Source organism: Lithobates pipiens, unplaced genomic scaffold, assembly GCF_037356315.1.
Source record: "Lithobates pipiens isolate NorthernLeopardFrog02 unplaced genomic scaffold, aLitPip1_a1.2 Scaffold_8, whole genome shotgun sequence".
Classification (NCBI taxonomy): domain Eukaryota; kingdom Metazoa; phylum Chordata; class Amphibia; order Anura; family Ranidae; genus Lithobates; species Lithobates pipiens.
The window spans coordinates 600,461,992-600,482,194 of NW_027507903.1; the positions used below are offsets into that span (position 1 = coordinate 600,461,992).

The following is a 20,203-nucleotide window of genomic DNA, read 5'->3' on the forward strand; positions in this document are numbered from 1 at the left end:
TCCAAGTAGCACCTTCAGACGTTCTAGGAGCATAAATTACACATCTAATTTCCTGACTACCTATCACAATTTTTGAAGGCCCTGAAGCACCAGGACAATGGAAACACCCACAAAATGACCCCATTTCGGAAAGCAAACACCCCAAGGTATATTATATGAGTCATTATTAGTCTTTTGAACATGTCATTTTTTTACACAAGTTTTTTTTGAAAATGTGAAAAGAAAATTAAAACTTTTTTTTACACAAAGTTGTCATTTTATAAGACATTTCTAACACAGCATGTACATAGAAAAAAATGACACCCCAAAATACATTCTACTATTTGTCCTGAGTATGGCGATACAAAATGTGTGAGATTTTTCCACAGCTTGGTCACATACAGAGGCCCAACCTGCATGGAGCACCTTCAGGCTTTCTAAGAGCAAAAATTACACATCTAATTCCAGGGGGCATGCACAAGCGGCGAGAACTAAAAACAACACATGTGACCTGCTGTGATTGGACACAGACAGTCATGTGATGAAGAGCCAACTTCATTGGCTGTTCACCCTGATCGGGGATGGGCTGTGTCCCGGGGGACACGCCTCATCCCAAATCACTATTCACATTATAGGCTGTCAGTATGTGGATTAATTAAATGTAATGTTACTTTGTTTCATATTATATGCACTTTAACACTTCTGTTTACCTATTGGAATGTATTTAGGTGAAAGTATTGGGTGGTTGCATTAAACTTTATAATGATTGTTGGGTACTACTTAAAAAACAGCAGCTGCTGGTAAACACTTTGGTCAGTAGTATGTATTTTATAGCATGCACAGTGCAACAGTCAGGAGTATGTAACAGAAAATACAATGGGGTTAATTTACTAAAAATGGAGAGTGCAAAATCTGGTGAAGCTTTCTGAATAGAAACCAATCAGCTTCCAGGTGTTTCATCAAAGCTTAAAAAGGAAGTAAACCCTGATGGGTTTTACTTAATCTTTTGTTCCCTGCAAAGTAAAAGCATAATGGATTAGTATACATTGCACTTATCTGAAAATGAAGCCCAAGCTGTCCCCACTGAAGGCTGCATCCATCATTGCCCCTTTTCGTTCCGGGGCCACGGACTCCAGCTCTGTGACTGGCTGGAGTCACGTGACGTCGCTCCCACACATGTGCGCGGGAGCCACTAGTCATGGCACTCGCTAGTGAAGAAACGTCACGGATGGCCGTTTTTTCACAACGCATGCACAGATGAAAGCATCAACACAGTACAGAGTAAATATCTCCTAAACGGCGCATGTTTAGGAGATATTTACTGTACCTATAGGTAAGCCTTATTATAGACTTACCTATAAGTACAAATTGAAAATGGAGGTTTACAAGCACTTTGAAGTGGTTGTAAAGGCTGAAGGTTTTTTCTTCATGCATTCCATCACAGTCACCCGAAATACATACTACTAATAACAGGAGTGTGAGTATACAGGTTGCAACCCATAGCCTAGGTATCAGTGTGGGTATACAGAGTGCCCCTTAATGCCCAGGTATCGATAATTGATATATAGGGAGCCCCCCAGAGCTAAGCTATCAGTGTAGGTATACAGGGTACCCCCACAGTGCCCAAGTATCTGTGTGGGTATACAGGGTGCAAGAATCCCCTCTCACTCATCAACTTATATCCCCCAGAGCTGCTGCAGCTCTCAGGATAATTGAATGGAATCCACAAGCATAAAGTGATAGGGTTCTGACCAATAAGGGTAAGCCAGAGTATACAAGCGGCCAATATGACAGCACATGAGCTTGGGGATTGGCTGCTTTGGAACCCAGTGCTGCATAATGTTAGGCAGAAGATAGAGTCACATACTCCCCTATATTTGGAAGACACCAGGTATTTCATGGAACGACAGAAGGTAAATGGGGTGACTGGGAAGGATAAGTATCCATAGAAGCCAAATCAACTGCCTTATCTGCCTGTAGTTTTAGGTATCCCTCTCCTGTCTTATCCATTTTATGTTGAAGCATTTATGAGGGTCTGAGCCGCATCCATAATCTTCATTAATTTTGTTTTCATTTCTCCAGGAAACAACACAGATACCTTAACAACTACTGCTCAATCATCATTTTCAATTACAGAAACAATATCTATAGCTCAAACTACAGCAGCAGCAATCAACACAGCAACTGTCTCTAATACAGCGTCTACAAGTACAACCAATACAGCAACAGCAACAATGCCATCTCCAACACCCATAACGGCATTGACAAGTACAACCAATACAACAACTGTCTCTAATACAGCACCTACAAATACAGCCACTACAACAACTGCCTCCAATATAATATCTACAAGTGCAAACACTACAGCAACTGTCTCTAATACAGCAGCACCCTCAAATACAACCACTACTGCCCTTAATACAACAAATATTACAACTACAGCAATGCCATCTCCAACACTCATTACAACATTGACAACTGCAACCAATACAACTGTCTCTAATACAACAACTGACTCTAATATAATATCTACAAGTGCAAACACTACAGCAACTGTCTCTAATACAGCAGCACCCTCAAATACAACCACTACTGCCCTTAATACAACAAATATTACAACTACAGCAATGCCATCTCCAACACTCATTACAACATTGACAACTGCAACCAATACAACTGTCTCTAATACAACAACTGACTCTAATATAATATCTACAAGTGCAAACACTACAACAGCTGCCTCTAATACAGCACTCACAAATACAACTACTACAATAACTGTCTCTAATACAGCAAATATTTCAACTACAGCAATGTCATCTCCAACACCCATAACAGCACTTACAGGAACAACCACTACAGCAACTGCCTCTAATATAACATCTGCAAGTGCAAACATTACAACAACTGCAAATTTTACAAGTACAGCAATCTCATTTCCAACACCCATAACAGCATTGACAAGTACAACCAATACAACTGTCTCTAATACAGCACCTACAAATACAACAACTGCCTCCAATATAATATCTACAAGTGCAAACACTACAACTGTCTCTAATACAGAACCCACAAATACAACCACTACTACCCTTAATACAGCAAATATTACAACTACAGCAATGCCATATCTAACACCTATAACAGCACTTACAGGAACAACCACTACAGCAACTGCCTCTAATATAACATCTACAAGTGCAAACACTACAACAACTGTCTCTAATACAGCACCCACAAATACAACCACTACTGCCCTTAATACAGCAAATACTACAACTACAACAAAGCCGTCTGCAACACCCATAACAGCATCGACAAGTACAACCAATACAACAACTGTCTCTAATACACCAACTACAAATACAACCACTACAACAACTGACTCTAATATAACATCTGCAAGTGCAAACACTACAACAGCTGCCTCTAATACAGCACTCACAAATACAACTACTACAATAACTGTCTCTAATACAGCAAATATTTCAACTACAGCAATGTCATCTCCAACACCCATAACAGCACTTACAGGAACAACCACTACAGCAACTGCCTCTAATATAACATCTGCAAGTGCAAACATTACAACAACTGCAAATTTTACAAGTACAGCAATCTCATTTCCAACACCCATAACAGCATTGACAAGTACAACCAATACAACTGTCTCTAATACAGCACCTACAAATACAACAACTGCCTCCAATATAATATCTACAAGTGCAAACCCTACAACAACTGTCTCTAATACAGCACCCACAAATACAACCACTACTGCCCTTAATACAGCAAATACTACAACTACAACAATGCCATCTGCAACACCCATAACAGCATCGACAAGTACAACCAATACAACAACTGTCTCTAATACACCAACTACAAATACAACCACTACAACAACTGACTCTAATATAATATCTACAAGTGCAAACACTACAACAGCTGCCTCTAATACAGCACTCACAAATACAACTACTACAATAACTGTCTCTAATACAGCAAATATTTCAACTACAGCAATGTCATCTCCAACACCCATAACAGCACTTACAGGAACAACCACTACAGCAACTGCCTCTAATATAACATCTGCAAGTGCAAACATTACAACAACTGCAAATTTTACAAGTACAGCAATCTCATTTCCAACACCCATAACAGCATTGACAAGTACAACCAATACAACTGTCTCTAATACAGCACCTACAAATACAACAACTGCCTCCAATATAATATCTACAAGTGCAAACACTACAACAACTGTCTCTAATACAGCACCCACAAATACAACCACTACTGCCCTTAATACAGCAAATACTACAACTACAACAATGCCATCTGCAACACCCATAACAGCATCGACAAGTACAACCAATACAACAACTGTCTCTAATACACCAACTACAAATACAACCACTACAACAACTGACTCTAATATAACATCTACGAGTGCAAACACTACAACAGCTGCCTCTAATACAGCACTCACAAATACAACTACTACAATAACTGTCTCTAATACAGCAAATATTTCAACTACAGCAATGTCATCTCCAACACCCATAACAGCACTTACAGGAACAACCACTACAGCAACTGCCTCTAATATAACATCTACAAGTGCAAACATTACAACAACTGCAAATATTACAAGTACAGCAATCTCATTTCCAACACCCATAACAGCATTGACAAGTACAACCAATACAACAACTGTCTCTAATACAGCACCTACAACTACAACAACTGCCTCCAATATAATATCTACAAGTGCAAACACTACAACAACTGTCTCTAATACTGCACCCACAAATACAACCACTACTGCCCTTAATACAGCAAATATTACAACTACAACAATGCCATCTCCAACACCCATAACAGCATCGACAAGTACAACCAATACAACAACTGTCTCTAATACACCAACTACAAATACAACCACTACAACAACTGACTCTAATATAACAGCTACGAGTGCAAACACTACAACAGCTGCCTCTAATACAGCACTAACAAATACAACTACTACAATAACTGTCTCTAATACAGCAAATATTTCAACTACAGCAATGCCATCTCCAACACCCATAACAGCACTTACAGGAACAACCACTACAGCAACTGCCTCTAATATAACATCTGCAAGTGCAAACATTACAACAACTGCAAATATTACAAGTACAGCAATCTCATTTCCAACACCCATAACAGCATTGACAAGTACAACCAATACAACAACTGTCTCTAATACAGCACCTACAAATACAATAACTGCCTCCAATATAATATATACAAGTGCAAACACTACAACAACTGTCTCTAATACAGCACCCACAAATACAACCACTACTGCCCTTAATACAGCAAATACTACAACTACAGCAATGCCATCTGCAACACCCATAACAGCATCGACAAGTACAACCAATACAACAACTGTCTCTAATACACCAACTACAAATACAGCCACTACAACAACTGACTCTAATATAACATCTACGAGTGCAAACACTACAACAGCTGCCTCTAATACAGCACTCACAAATACAACTACTACAATAACTGTCTCTAATACAGCAAATATTTCAACTACAGCAATGTCATCTCCAACACCCATAACAGCACTTACAGGAACAACCACTACAGCAACTGCCTCTAATATAACATCTACAAGTGCAAACATTACAACAACTGCCTCTAATACAGCACCTACAATTACAACCACTACAACCACTGCCTCTATTATAACATCTACAAGTGCAAACACTACAACAACTGGCTCATATACAGCACCTAAAAATACAACCACTACATCAACGATCTCTAATACAGCACCTTCAAATACAACCACTACAATACCCGCCCCTAATACAGCAAATATTACAAGTACAGCAATCTCATCTCCAACACCCATAACAGCATCCACAAGTACAACCAATACAACAACTGTCTCTAATACAGCACCTACAAATACAACAACTACAACAACTGCCTCCAATATAATATCTACAAGTGCAAACACTACAACAACTGTCTCTAATACAGCACCCACAAATACAACCACTACTGTCCTTCTTACAGCAAATACTACAACTACAACAATGCCATCTGCAACACCCATAACAGCATCGACAAGTACAACCAATACAGCAACTGTCTCTAATACACCAACTACAAATACAACCACTACAACAACTGACTCTAATATAACATCTACGAGTGCAAACACTACAACAGCTGCCTCTAATACAGCACTCACAAATACAACTACTACAATAACTGTCTCTAATACAGCAAATATTTCAACTACAGCAATGTCATCTCCAACACCCATAACAGCACTTACAGGAACAACCACTACAGCAACTGCCTCTAATATAACATCTACAAGTGCAAACATTACAACAACTGCAAATATTACAAGTACAGCAATCTCATTTCCAACACCCATAACAGCATTGACAAGTACAACCAATACAACAACTGTCTCTAATACAGCACCTACAAATACAATAACTGCCTCCAATATAATATCTACAAGTGCAAACACTACAACAACTGTCTCTAATACAGCACCCACAAATACAACCACTACTGCCCTTAATACAGCAAATACTACAACTACAGCAATGCCATCTGCAACACCCATAACAGCATCGACAAGTACAACCAATACAACAACTGTCTCTAATACACCAACTACAAATACAACCACTACAACAACTGACTCTAATATAACATCTACGAGTGCAAACACTACAACAGCTGCCTCTAATACAGCACTCACAAATACAACTACTACGATAACTGTCTCTAATACAGCAAATATTTCAACTACAGCAATGTCATCTCCAACACCCATAACAGCACTTACAGGAACAACCACTACAGCAACTGCCTCTAATATAACATCTACAAGTGCAAACATTACAACAACTGCCTCTAATACAGCACCTACAATTACAACCACTACAACCACTGCCTCTATTATAACATCTACAAGTGCAAACACTACAACAACTGGCTCATATACAGCACCTACAAATACAACCACTACATCAACGATCTCTAATACAGCACCTTCAAATACAACCACTACAATACCCGCCCCTAATACAGCAAATATTACAAGTACAGCAATCTCATCTCCAACACCCATAACAGCATCGACAAGCACAACCAATACAACAACTGTCTCTAATACAGCACCTACAAATACAACTACAACAACTGCCTCCAATATAATATCTACAAGTGCAAACACTACAACAACTGTCTCTAATACTGCACCCACAAATACAACCACTACTGCCCTTAATACAGCAAATATTACAACTACAACAATGCCATCTCCAACACCCATAACAGCATCGACAAGTACAACTAATACAACAACTGTCTCTAATACAGCATCTTCAAATACAACCACTACAATAACTGCCCCTAACACAGCAAATATTACAAGTACAGCAATCTCATCTCCAACAACCATAACAGCATCGACAAGTACAACCAATACAACAACTGTCTCTAATACAGCACCTACAAATACAACCACTACAACAACTGACTCTAATATAACATCTACGAGTGCAAACACTACAACAGCTGCCTCTAATACAGCACCTACAAATACAACCACTACAACAACTGCCTCTAATATTATATCTACAGGTGCAAACACTATAGCTGTCTCTAATACAGCACCCACAAATACAACCACCACTGCCCTTAATACAGCAAATATTACAACTACAACAATGCCATCTCCAACACCCATAACAGCATCCACAAGTACAACCAATACAACAATTGTCTCTAATACAGCAACTACAAATACAACCATTACAACAACTGCCTCTAATATAACATCTACGAGTGCAAACACTACAACAGCTGCCTCTAATACAGCACCTACAAATACAACCACTACAATAACTGTCTCTAATACAGCAAATATTTCAACTACAGCAATGTCATCTCCAACACCCATAACAGCACTTACAGGTACAACCACTACAACAACTGCCTCTAATATAACATCTACAAGTGCAAACATTACAACAACTGCCTCTAATACAGCACCTACAAATACAACCACTACAACCACTGCCTCTAATATAACATCTACAAGTGCAAACACTACAACAACTGGCTCATATACAGCACCTACAAATACAACCACTACAATAACTGTCTCTAATACAGCAAATAGTACAGCTACAGCAATGTTATCTCCAACACCCACAACAGCACCTACAAGTACAACCACTACAACAACTGCCTCCAATATAACATCTACAAGTACAAACACTACAACAACTGCCTCTAATACAGCACCTACAAGTACAACCAATACAACAACTGTCTCTAATACAGCAAATATTACAACTACAGCAATGTCATCTCCAACACCCATAACAGTAATAACTAGTAATAGTACTTTAACTACTGGAGGAACCCCTACCAATAATACCAATGTCATAACCACAGTAGATACTGTGTCCAGAACAAGCACAGATGGAGTAAATTCAAGTACAAGCTCACTATTGACAATTTCAGATAATGTTCCAGAACCAAGTACCATAGAGATCAATACCACAACAGCAGAGACACCCGAGAAACCTTTTCCAGCAACCACCACAAGTAACAGTGAAACAACACCGTGTGAGTTATGCCTAAGTATTGGAGTATTCTTTTAAAATAATCTAAGTGAGGCCCCAGTCGGTAAGATGATCTTGATTTACAGTATGTAGTATAGAGTTACTAGACTGTTGGCTGTTTTGCTGAAAGTTTATGTGTATCTGTAGCTATTATTTTATTTATTTTTTCATTTCGGATAAAGTAGGAAAAGTCTTATATAATTACATAGTTGGTAAGGTTGGCATTAAGACACTTTCCATCCAGTTCAATGTGTGTGTGTATGCGTATCACTACCAATTTCCATAACCCTGTTTGCTGTGAAACACATCTAAAATGTATCTAGAATTAGATAAGTATTATATATCTAGAATTTATCTACACTCCCTGCTGACTCCATTAACTGTGGAAGGGAGTTCTGCATCTTTATTGATTAACAATAAAGAACACTTTATGCAGTTTAAGATTGAACCACTTTCCATCCAACTCCATTTAGTGGTCACATGTCTCCTTTAGAGACCTTGTATTATATAGTTTTTTTTCTCTATGATACAGTCACCATTAAAAGATTTGTATATTGTGATAATATTTTCTTTTAGGTTTCTCATAACTGTGGTCTTCCAGCCACTTATTAGTCTTGTCGCCCTTCTCTGGACTCCCACCAGTTCAAGGACATCCTTCCTGAGGATTTGTGACCAAAACTGGACTGCTTAAATTGGAGGTTCATGCAAAAACTAAAATCCCTGCATCTATGGGCACCACAGATCTAACATTAAACTCTCTATCCCTGTAAAGAAACTCTTAGTATACATACCCTTTGGAGGCCGATCTGACCCGCTCTGACCCAATCTCCAGCAGCGGAAGCTCTGCAGAGGACATGGCCGGCAACGGCTGTGAAATTAATGGGAAGTGACGTCACCCATAGATTTACTATGGGGCTTCCATTGTCCATCTCCTTTGCACCTGCATCTACAGTGAAGCCGTGGCTGACAGCTCAGCGTGGGTTCCGGCCGCAGCGGGTCAGATTGGCTTTCAAAAAGGTATGTATACCCATTATTGCTTTACAGGGATAGAGAGGTTAGTGTTAGATCCAAGGTGCCTATAGATGCAGGGATTTTAGTTTTTGCATGGAGTTCCACTTTAACTCTTATCAGGTTTTTTTTCTTTTGCTGTGTGTATCCATTGAGGAGATTTCTCTTGACTTCCTGTCCTAAAGACACAACAAAAAATGAGAAGATTTTTTTACAGAATAGGGGGAAATTCTTCACTTAGACAACTGTTACAGGAACCAGTTTCCTCATTGAAAGATTTATCTTCACCTCTGGTGGCATCTCTAAAATTTTAGATTTATCTTCACTTTCTGTCTTAATGATAATGCTCACAAAGACAAACCGATAGGGTAAACCTACCTACCTGGGACACAGACAGCAATACAAACTTGACAAAGGATCTAATTCTTCCACACTAATTCCAAAATGAAAAATACGCATACAGTTTAACCCGTTGCTCACCATGTAATTCATATGTTCTACAGAGGCATGGTGGGCCTTAACACCCTAATGTCACACAATTGCATTCATGGTGGTTGAGGTTTCTGTGATAGGAGCATGCTCACTGTGAGTTTCAGCACAATAAGCCAAGCTGTCACAAGCAGCTCCCATTCTCTTTTTTTTTTGACCGAGACTCATTAGGATTTATTCCAAATCATGTGACCAAAGTGACAGCCAATCAAAATAATTTGCCCTGCCCCCTGAGATTTAATACCCAGTTAAAGGGCTGCCAAGAGGGGGAAGAAAAGAATAAAAAGTATATGTTGCTGTTAGTGAGTCAAGCCATATATATCTGGTTAACATATAGGCACAAATCCCAAGCAATGTATTTTTTTTTTTTGTATATTTAATAAATCTTTAAAATGGAAATTCATTTAAAAGTTCCACTCATCTTACTAAAACCCCTCCTACTGTATATATATATATATATATATATATATATATATATATATATATACAGTATAAAAAAATTCTGGGAGTGGGTACCTTTTTCTGACAAGTAAGAAATATGGCCAATTTAGGATTGGGTGAGAAATACTGAAGCTTCAACCCCCATCCCAGGAGTCTGTGGGACCAATGTGAATGTACAGCATGATCTTGCACATGTACAGTGGGAAGCCAGCTGGGAAGCAGCAGGAAGTCACATCCTGCTCCAACATCCAAGATGGTGGGGCTGTGGATGGGAAGCCTGGAGGAGAACTGGCCCAGTTGAAGACAATGCTGGACTGGCAAGTGTCTTTTTGTTAATTTTTTAAAATGGACCAAAGTTCCTCTTTGAAGATCTGTTCTAAATACATTTTGATGATCTTAAAGTATACCCTCAAGGCAAAGATTTCCTGTTCTTAGTTTTGGATAGAGTGGTGAGGGTTAATTATGAACTCTGTTGGAGTTTTTACCGCTGTCTATCGCCCAATGGGGAGATTGACCCTCTCTTTCTACCCCGGTGACCAATGTCTTTGGTACAGAAAGTTGTGGGAAATCCAAAAGTATATCCTGGACCAGAAGATAACAGGAAATCTGACTGGATGGCAATTCTCCACAAAGGTTTTTTTTTGTAAATTTAAAAAGAATACGCATTTACTTTCTAATGTATCAATAGGGTCAGAGATGGGAAAAAATACTGACAGGGTTCCCTACTATATTCTAAACTTAAAATAATTATAGGTACAAAATAAAGGAAATTTGTACTGAAAAGATATAGAAGAATCATTGCCGATCCCTATATCTTAAAACGTTAGTTTTAGCTGGGTTGTCATGCTGGTAGATTTGCATAAAAAAAAAAAAAAAAAAATCCAGGCATTCTAATCAGCAAATCTATATGATCAGACGCAAACCATGGATGTGGATTAAAAGCTTAATTTTGAGTGTGACCAAATCTGGTTAAGTTTTTTCCTTTAGGACCGAAAATGGCCAACTGCCATTTACGATATAAAAGAGAGAACCATGTCAACCAATCGCAATACCATCTATGTTTAGCCAGTTCCAGGCCACAGCACTCTCCAGATCTGACCTCACGTTTCTCGGCTGCCGTTAAAAGAATAAAGCTTGGTCAAACACTGCCCCAGCCAGTGATTGGATAGCGAGCTTTCCCCTCCTATCAGGAAGCACCATGCGTACTGTGCAATGTAAGATGGCCTGATTGGCTTACAGTGCTGCTTTTTCTCATGATAGGTAATGTTTAAACCACAATAAAGGCAAATACATCTGTTTGGTTGCTTTTTAATAAGCCTGTATTGTTTCTTCTACTCCTCTAGCATGCCAGAATGAAGGTATCTATGAAAATGGCAAATGTAACTGTCCAAGCAATTTTGAAGGAAAATTCTGTCAAACCATAAAAAACAGTATAACTGTTGGTAAGTGTGGAAAGAAATAGTTGTATTATTATTATTATTCACGATTTATATAGCACCAACAGTTTACACAGTGCTTTACAATGTATAGGGGGGACAACACAATTACAGTACAATACAAAAGGTACAGGAGGGCCCTGCTCATAGAACTTACATTCTAAAGGGAGGGGGGTGGTGGTACAAAAGGTAATAGCTGCAGAGAATGATTTGATGGGGGCGGCTCAGGGACAGTTAGGTGGGTGTGGGATAGGCTTCTCTGAATAAATGAGTTTTCAGGGAACTCAAGGAAAGTGTTATTCAACATATAGTATATCTAACTTTGAAGTTAAAGTCGTATAGAGTAAACAGTTATTTAGTGTGCAGCTGAAGTCCCAATTAATTTTTAATTTTGCAAAGTGCTGTTAGCATTTAATAGGAGACATTTAGGAAAATTCTAACCTGCTTACTACGTTCACTGTGTTTAAGAGATTGGTGATACCTCATATCACCAACCCCCCCCCCCCCCCCCCCCCCCACCACTATTTTTCTCACTATTGGCCCCTCAACACCATGAGCAGTGCCAGTAGCTAGGCCAGTTCTTACTGCAATACTTATCTCCAGTGCTGTTCCTTGTAGAAAGTTCTCTTGATCACTAGATGGAGCCATTCCCTTCAGTGTTCTCTTCTGAGCCCAAGATATCAAAGACCCTTACCCTAGTGGCTCATCATCAGGAAACCCTGGAATCACAGGAGAGGGCTACCTCATTCCACCCCATCTTTGCCTCATTCTTGTTTTTTCAATGTGATGAATGACTTCACTGCCAATAATGAGACACAGGGGCCAGCTCTTACTGTAATACTTATCCTATCCCCGATGCTGTCCCTTACATAAAGCTCCCTCTGCCACTAGATGATGCTGCTGTCTTCAGCTTTCTCCTGTGAGCCCAGGGAGTCAAAGGTGTTGCCCCTTGGGGTACAACATCAGGCCACTCTGGACGCACAGGAGAGTGTTACCTCAGTCCATCCTGTTTTTGCCTCACCCTTGGTACCTCAGTATGATGAGCAGCTTCATTGGCCAACAGGGGCCAGTTCTCATTGCAATACTTATCTTAATTCCAGTGCTAACCCTTACAGAAAGCACTCTCTGCCACTAGATGGTGCCGTTGTCTGCAGCTTTCACCTGTTAGCCCAGGGTGTCAAATGCCCTCAGGGAGCTCATCACTAGGCTGCCCTGGACTTACGGGAGAGTACTGCCTCAATCCCTCCTCGTTTGAGTCAACATTATGCTTTCAATGTAATGAGCAAATTCAGTATCCAATGCAGAGGCACAGGGGCCATCTATCACTGCAAAGTCAATGTTTATCTTATCTGCAGGGCCGTCCCCTGCAGAAAATTCTCTTTGCCACTAGATGGTGCTGCTGATGGTGCTGGCTGTCACAGACCCTCCCCATGGGGGCTCATCATCAGACCACTATGGATTCACAAGAGAGTGCTGCAAAGATTGGCAACAGGTCATTACATGGCACCACTCAGGCATTGCAGTTTACAGAACATCATATTAGATTTTAAAGAAAAGGGAATTTGAATAACATTAAATGATAATATAACCTGTCTCACAATTGTATATACACTATATATATATATATATATATATGTGTATATATATATATACAGTGGTGTGAAAAAGTGTTTGCCCCCTTCCTCATTTCCTGTTCCTTTGCATGTTTGTCACACTTAAGTGTTTCGGAACATCAAACCAATTTAAACAATAGTCAAGGACAACACAAGTAAACACAAAATACAATTTGTAAATGAAGGTGTTTATTATTAAAGGTGAAAAAAAATCCAAACCATCATGGCCCTGTGTGAAAAAGTGATTGCCCCCTAAACCTAATAACTGGTTGGGCCACCCTTAGCAGCAACAACTGCAACCAAGCGTTTGCGATAACGTGCAATGAGGCTTTTACAGCGTCCTGGAGGAATTTTGGCCCACTCATCTTTGCAGAATTGTCCTAATTCAGTTACATTAGAGGGTTTTTGAGCATGAACGGCCTTTTTAAGGTCATACCACAACATCTCAATAGGATTCAGGTCAGGACTTTGGCTAGGCCACTCCAAAGTCTTCATTTTGTTTTTCTTCAGCCATTCGGTGGTGGACTTGCTGGTGTGTTTAGGATCATTGTCCTGCTGCAGAACCCAAGTTCGTTTCAGCTTGAGTACACGAACAGATGGTCGGACATTCTCCTTCAGGATCTCTCGGTAGACAGCAGAATTCATAGTTCCTTTTATCACGGCAAGTCTTCCAGGTCCTGAAGCAGCAAAACAGCCCCAGACCATCACACTACCACCACCATATTTTACTGTTGGTATAATGTTCTTTTTATGAAATGCAGTGTTCCTTCTACGCCAGATATACTTGGACACACACCTTCCAAAGAGTTCCACTTTTGTCTCATCGGTCCACAGAATGTTGTCCCAAAAGTCTTGGGGATCATCAAGATGTGTTGTGGAGAAATTGAGATGAGCTTTGATGTTCTTTTTGCTCAGCAGTGGTTTTCTCCTTGGAACTCTGCCATGCAGGCCATTTTTGCCCAGTCTTTTCCTGATGGTGGAGGCATGAACGCTGACCTTAACTGAGGCAAGTGAGGCCTGCAGTTCCTTGGACGTTGTTGTGGGGTCTTTTGTGACCTCTTGGATGAGTCGTCGCTGCGCTCTTGGGGTAATTTTGGGCGGCCGGCCACTCCTGGGAAGGTTCACCACTGTTCCACTGCTCTCACTGTGGTTCGCTGGATTCCCAAAGCTTAGGAAATGGCTTTATAACCCTTTCCAGACTGATAGATCTCAATTACTTTCTTTCTCAATTGTTCCTGAATTTCTTTGGGTCTCGGCATGATGTGTAGCTTTTAAGGATCTTCTGGTGGACCTTACTGTGTCAAGCAGCTCCTATTTAAGTGATGCCTTGATTGTGAATAGGTGTGGCAATAATCAGGCCTGGGTGTGGCTAGAGAAATTGAACTCAGGTGTGGACAACCACAGTTATAGTATGTTTTAACAAGGGGGGCAATCACTTTTTCACACAGGGCCATGATGGTTTGGATTTTTTTTCACCTTTAATAAAAAACACCTTCATTTACAAATTGCATTTTGTGTTTACTTGTGTTGTCCTTGACTATTGTTTAAATTGGTTTGATGTTCCGAAACACTTAAGTGTGACAAACATGCAAAGGAACAGGAAATGAGGAAGGGGGCAAACACTTTTTCACACCACTGTATATATGTATGTGTATATATATATATATATATATATATATATATATATATATATGTGTGTGTGTGTATATATATATATATATATATATATATATATATATATATATATATATATATATATATATATATATATATATATATATATATATATATATATATATATGTGTGTGTGTGTATATATATATATATATATATATATATATATATATATATATATATATATATATATATATATATATATATATATATATGTATGTGTATATATATATATATATATATATATATATTTTCTTTTTTTTTTTTTTTTTTAACGTGGAGTTATGCTTTAAAGGAGAGTGGCAGAAACAAGAGCCAGCAAAGAAGGTTCTTTCTTATCGGCAGTAGTCATTTTAAGTGCTTGAAAATTGTTTTATTTTTTAGCCAGGAGTTCTTCTTTTTCTTTAATAAAACCACCATTTATATCATTGTAGATAATGGCACCACTGCTGTTTTGAATGTAACCCTGAGATTCACCGAAAGGATTTATACAGACAATTTGGCAAATACTACAACTGATGAATATAAGGAGTTTGAAAAGGACTTCAAAGGAAATGTAAGTGGATTACAGCCTACACTTAAGGAGGACTTACTGTATCATTAGAAACCACATTGCACCTGGTAGTGAGCACATAAGCATGACCAAAAATCATTGAACTTTTAAAGTGTATCTAAACCTAAAAAATCAAAATATTATATATTACAGCTTGCCAGTCCTAAGATGTGGTGGCCACATTTCTTTTCTTTGTCCTAGCTTTTTTTCTTTTTTATACATGATGATCCTGCCAGTAACAGGACATACACCTCTCTTTCTTTTTCATAACTAGGGATAAGCCCGCGCTTCGAGTCGAATGTAGGTTCGACTCTAACATCGGGGGGCTGTTTGCTCGCAAACTAACATATGGGGACATTTGCGGCAACTTCGGGCACCCATAGTGCATTGCGAGATCGCAGTGCATTGATGTCTGATGATTGGCCAAAGCATACACCTGACCTGCATGCTTTGGCCAATCACAGCACACTCTGTTGCGAGAGCCATAATTGTCCAAAGGCAGGCCTTTGGCCAATCATGTTTCAGGGGGACTAAGTCCACGCCCCACACTATATAAGAATAGATTGAGCTAGATAAGGCAGGCAGGTTAGTTAGTGGCGTGCAGGTAGTGTATTTAATCTATATATACAGTCTAATATGTATATATATATATATATATATATATATACACACACACACACACACACACTCTGCGTTTAGGCTAGACTAGATATTCAGTGTAGAATCTATATTAAGGCAGTGTAGTATATATAGCACAGTGTATTAAAGTGGTTAAGGGGAACCCCGTGACATTTTTTTTCTTTAATGGCATGGGGGTCCCCCTCAAAATCCTTACCAGGCCCTTAAGGTCTGGTATGGATTTTAAAGGGAACCCGCGGCAAAATAAAAAAAATGGCATGGGCTCCCCCCCCAAATCCATACCAGGCCCTTCAGGTCTGGTATGGATTTTAAGGGGAACCCCACTCCAAAATAAAAAAATAGCGTGGGGTGTCCCCTCAAAATCCATACCAGGCCCTTCAGGTCTGGTATGGATTTTAAGGGGAACACCACGGCAAAATAAAAAAAATGGTGTGAGGGTCCCCCCCAAAATCCATACCAGGCCCTTCGGGTCTGGTATGATTTTAAGGGAAACCCCTGCCAAAATGTAAAAAAAAAAGCATGCAAGTCCCCCCAAAATCCATACCAGACACTTATCCGAGCATACAACATGGAAGGCCAGGATGGGGGGGTGAGCGAGCGCCTCCCCTTCTGAACCGTACCAAGCCACATGCCCTCAACATGGGGAGGGTGCTTTGAGGAGCCCCCAAAGCACCTTGTCCCCTTGTTGATGGGGACAAGGGCCTCATTCCCACAATCCTTGCCTGAAGGTTTGGGGATCTGTGGGCGGGGGGGGCTTATCAGAATCTGAAAGCCCCCTTTAACAAGGCAACCCCCAGGCCCCCCCCTCTATGTGAATGTTTATGGAGTACATTTTACCCCTACCCATTCACCAAAAAAGTGTCAAAAAGGTCAAAATGATAGAAGACAGTTTTGGAAAATTTCTTTATTTAACCGCTTGCCGACCAGCCGCCGCAGTTGTTCTGCAGCAACATGGCTCGGCTGTGCAAATTGACGCCATGTTATGTCGCTTTTAGATTTGGCCACTAGGGGCACGCACGCACCACCACACACCCCCTGCTCGTCCACGGAGCCGTTGCGAGTTCCCCGTGGTCACAATCACCGTCGGGCTCCTGCGATCGCTCAGAGCAGATGGAGAACCAGGATCTGTGTGTGTAAACACACAGATCCCGGTTCTCTGAGGGGAGAACAGGCAGATCGTCTGTTCATAGAGAGTAGGGATGAGCTCAGGCCTGTTTGCATGGAACACGTGCAGAGCCTGCCAGGAAGTGAGCGCAGCTCTGGGCTAATCACAGGCAGTGAGACATTGCCTGATCTCTGCAGCCGCACATCGAGGCAATGTTTCACTGCCAATGTCTCAAAGATCCACCTCAATGGGAGGCGCCCCGCCGACTGCTGTCTCTTGGCAGCTATGACAGCTGTTATATAGGCAAGGGCAGGGCCATCTGGTGAAGTAGCCGGGCCACCTGGCTGCATTCACACCTCTCTATTGCAAAAATGTAGTACAAATGCATGTGCATTTTTGTGGCATTTTTACTGTGTTTTTGCTGCGTTTCAGGTGTGTTTTGCGCCTGTGAAAATAGGGCACATGCCTCCAAAAACATACCAAAAATGCAACTGCATGTGTCTTTGTTACATTTTTGATGCACTTTCCATTCATTTCAATAGGGAGGTGCATTTTAGGTTATTTTACCACCACAAACATGCACCAAAAATGCAGCAAAAAACCTTGGACCAAAAATGCACTAAAAATGCAAATGACCTACAATTGGCTGGTGTGAAGAGCTCCAAAGGATTTAATGGTCATGCATTTTTCTTCCCTTTTTGGTAAGGCAAAAACAAAAGAAAAGCTTAACAGAGTGAAAGCAGCCTAAAGGTTCATGTACACTTGGGGTCGGAGGGCAGTAAAAACAGGTGGTGGAGCTGCATTTTTACAGCTGTCCTGGGTTGCAGTCATGCCATGGCTGCAATGCTTTCTTCACTGCTGTGGCCAAAATTATCCCCCCCCCCCCGGTCACATCTGGGTGCAGCCACTGAACTAGGGTGACCACTAAGGATGAGCCGAACACCCCCCTATTCGGTTCGCACCAGAACCTGCAGACAGACCTAAACTTCATGTGAACTTTAGAACCCTATTAAAGTCTATGGGACTCGAACGTTCAAAATCTAAAGTGCTCATTTTAAAGGCTAATATGCACGTTACTGTCCTAAAAAGTGTTTGGGGACCCGGGTCCTGCTCCAGGGGACATGGGTCAATGCAAAAAAAGTTTTAAAAAAGGCCGTTTTATCAGGAGCAGTGATTTTAATAATGCTTAAAGTGAAACAATAAAAGTGTAATATTCCTTTAAATTGCGTACCTGGGGGGTGTCTATAGTATTCTTGTGAAGGGGCGCATGTTTCCTGTGCTGCACAAAGTGTAATTTCTGCAGGAAAAAAAAGTCATTTAAAATCACTCGTTGCTATAATGAATTGACGGCTCCCGTAATACAGAGAACAGTCATTGAAAGTCATTGATAAAAAAAAAAGTGTGGGGTTCCCCCAAATTCAATTACCAGGCTCTTCAGGTCTGGTATGGATATTAAGGGGATCCCCGTGTCAATTTTTAAAAAAAAAATGACATGGTCAGCACGAACATGTGGCTATGCTGACCAATTAACACTTGCCATTGAAAGCTTTACAATAGCTACTCATTCCAAGCCTGTGTATTGTGCTGTACATTGGCAGCACCAGGTATCATATTCACTATGTGTAGCGGGGTCCAGAGGGGTAGCCAGGATTTTTGGATTGAGTCCCTCTTTGCATTTTTCGTGAACTTACCCTTTAAAGGTCCCATTTAGGCTCATTATTTTTTAATTATTGAAACTTACAAGGGATGTTGGTACCCCCCCCCCCCCCCATTGGGGCATATTCCCTTCCCAGATGCCGGACTTCATTGTCTATACTGCAGATTGTAATTAAACGTTTGTTTTATTCTTATTTTTTGACAGATGAGCGTGGTCTATGGGAATGTTACTGAGTATGAAGATGTAAAAATACTTTCTATAAGGTATGAAGGCATTTTGAAGCCATTTTATGATGAATAAATGATGATTCCATCAATATACTATAAAGGGTATGGGTAAAAACAAAAAAAAAAAAAACTGGTCAATAAACTGTTTGTGTCTTCGGCAGTAATGGAAGTGTTATTGTGCTTCATGAGATCATTTTGAGATTCCAATATAAGGAAGATGTGGATACAGATGTTCAGTTTAAACAAGTACTTAATGATGTAGGCAAATACCTGGATGAACTGCGGAAAAACTGCGACGCAAACCGTAAGTACTGTACAATATAACTGCTAGTGCTGGACCCATAGATTACTTTGACTTTTTTGGGTTTCGTGCACATGGCTGTATTTGCCCAGGCAACATAATAACGATGCATATTTCTGTTTCCTGGGATCATGCTCACTGGATGTTGCTGCTCTTAGGAGAGTTTGCACACTCTACCCACCGCCATACACTCCATACTCCTCACCTGCACATTCTACCCACCGCCATACACTCCGCACTCCTCACCTGCACATTCTACCCACCTCCATACACTCCGCACTCCTCACCTGCACATTCTACCCCCCTCCATACACTCCATACTCCTCACCTGCACATTCTACCCACCGCCATACACTCCGCACTCCTCAAGTGCACATTCTACCCACCTCCATACACTCCGCACTCCTCA

General features: G+C 40.3%; 1 protein-coding gene across 2 annotated transcripts in view; it reads left to right on the plus strand.

Moving 5' to 3' along the window:
- Positions 1-3,694: 3,694 nt before the first annotated feature.
- Positions 3,695-20,203, plus strand: part of LOC143961282 (uncharacterized) — a 48,332-nt gene continuing 31,823 nt past the window's right edge. The window contains exons 1-6 of one of the 2 annotated variants that reach the window (XM_077470534.1): positions 3,695-6,489; positions 7,069-8,655; positions 11,933-12,031; positions 15,747-15,868; positions 19,471-19,529; positions 19,655-19,797. In XM_077470534.1, the coding sequence (XP_077326660.1) occupies positions 3,792-6,489; positions 7,069-8,655; positions 11,933-12,031; positions 15,747-15,868; positions 19,471-19,529; positions 19,655-19,797 (4,708 nt within the window). In that variant the 5' untranslated portion in view covers positions 3,695-3,791. Of the gene's footprint in view, positions 8,656-11,932; positions 12,032-15,746; positions 15,869-19,470; positions 19,530-19,654; positions 19,798-20,203 lie in introns of both variants that reach the window. The other variant, XM_077470533.1, reaches the window with a different exon arrangement.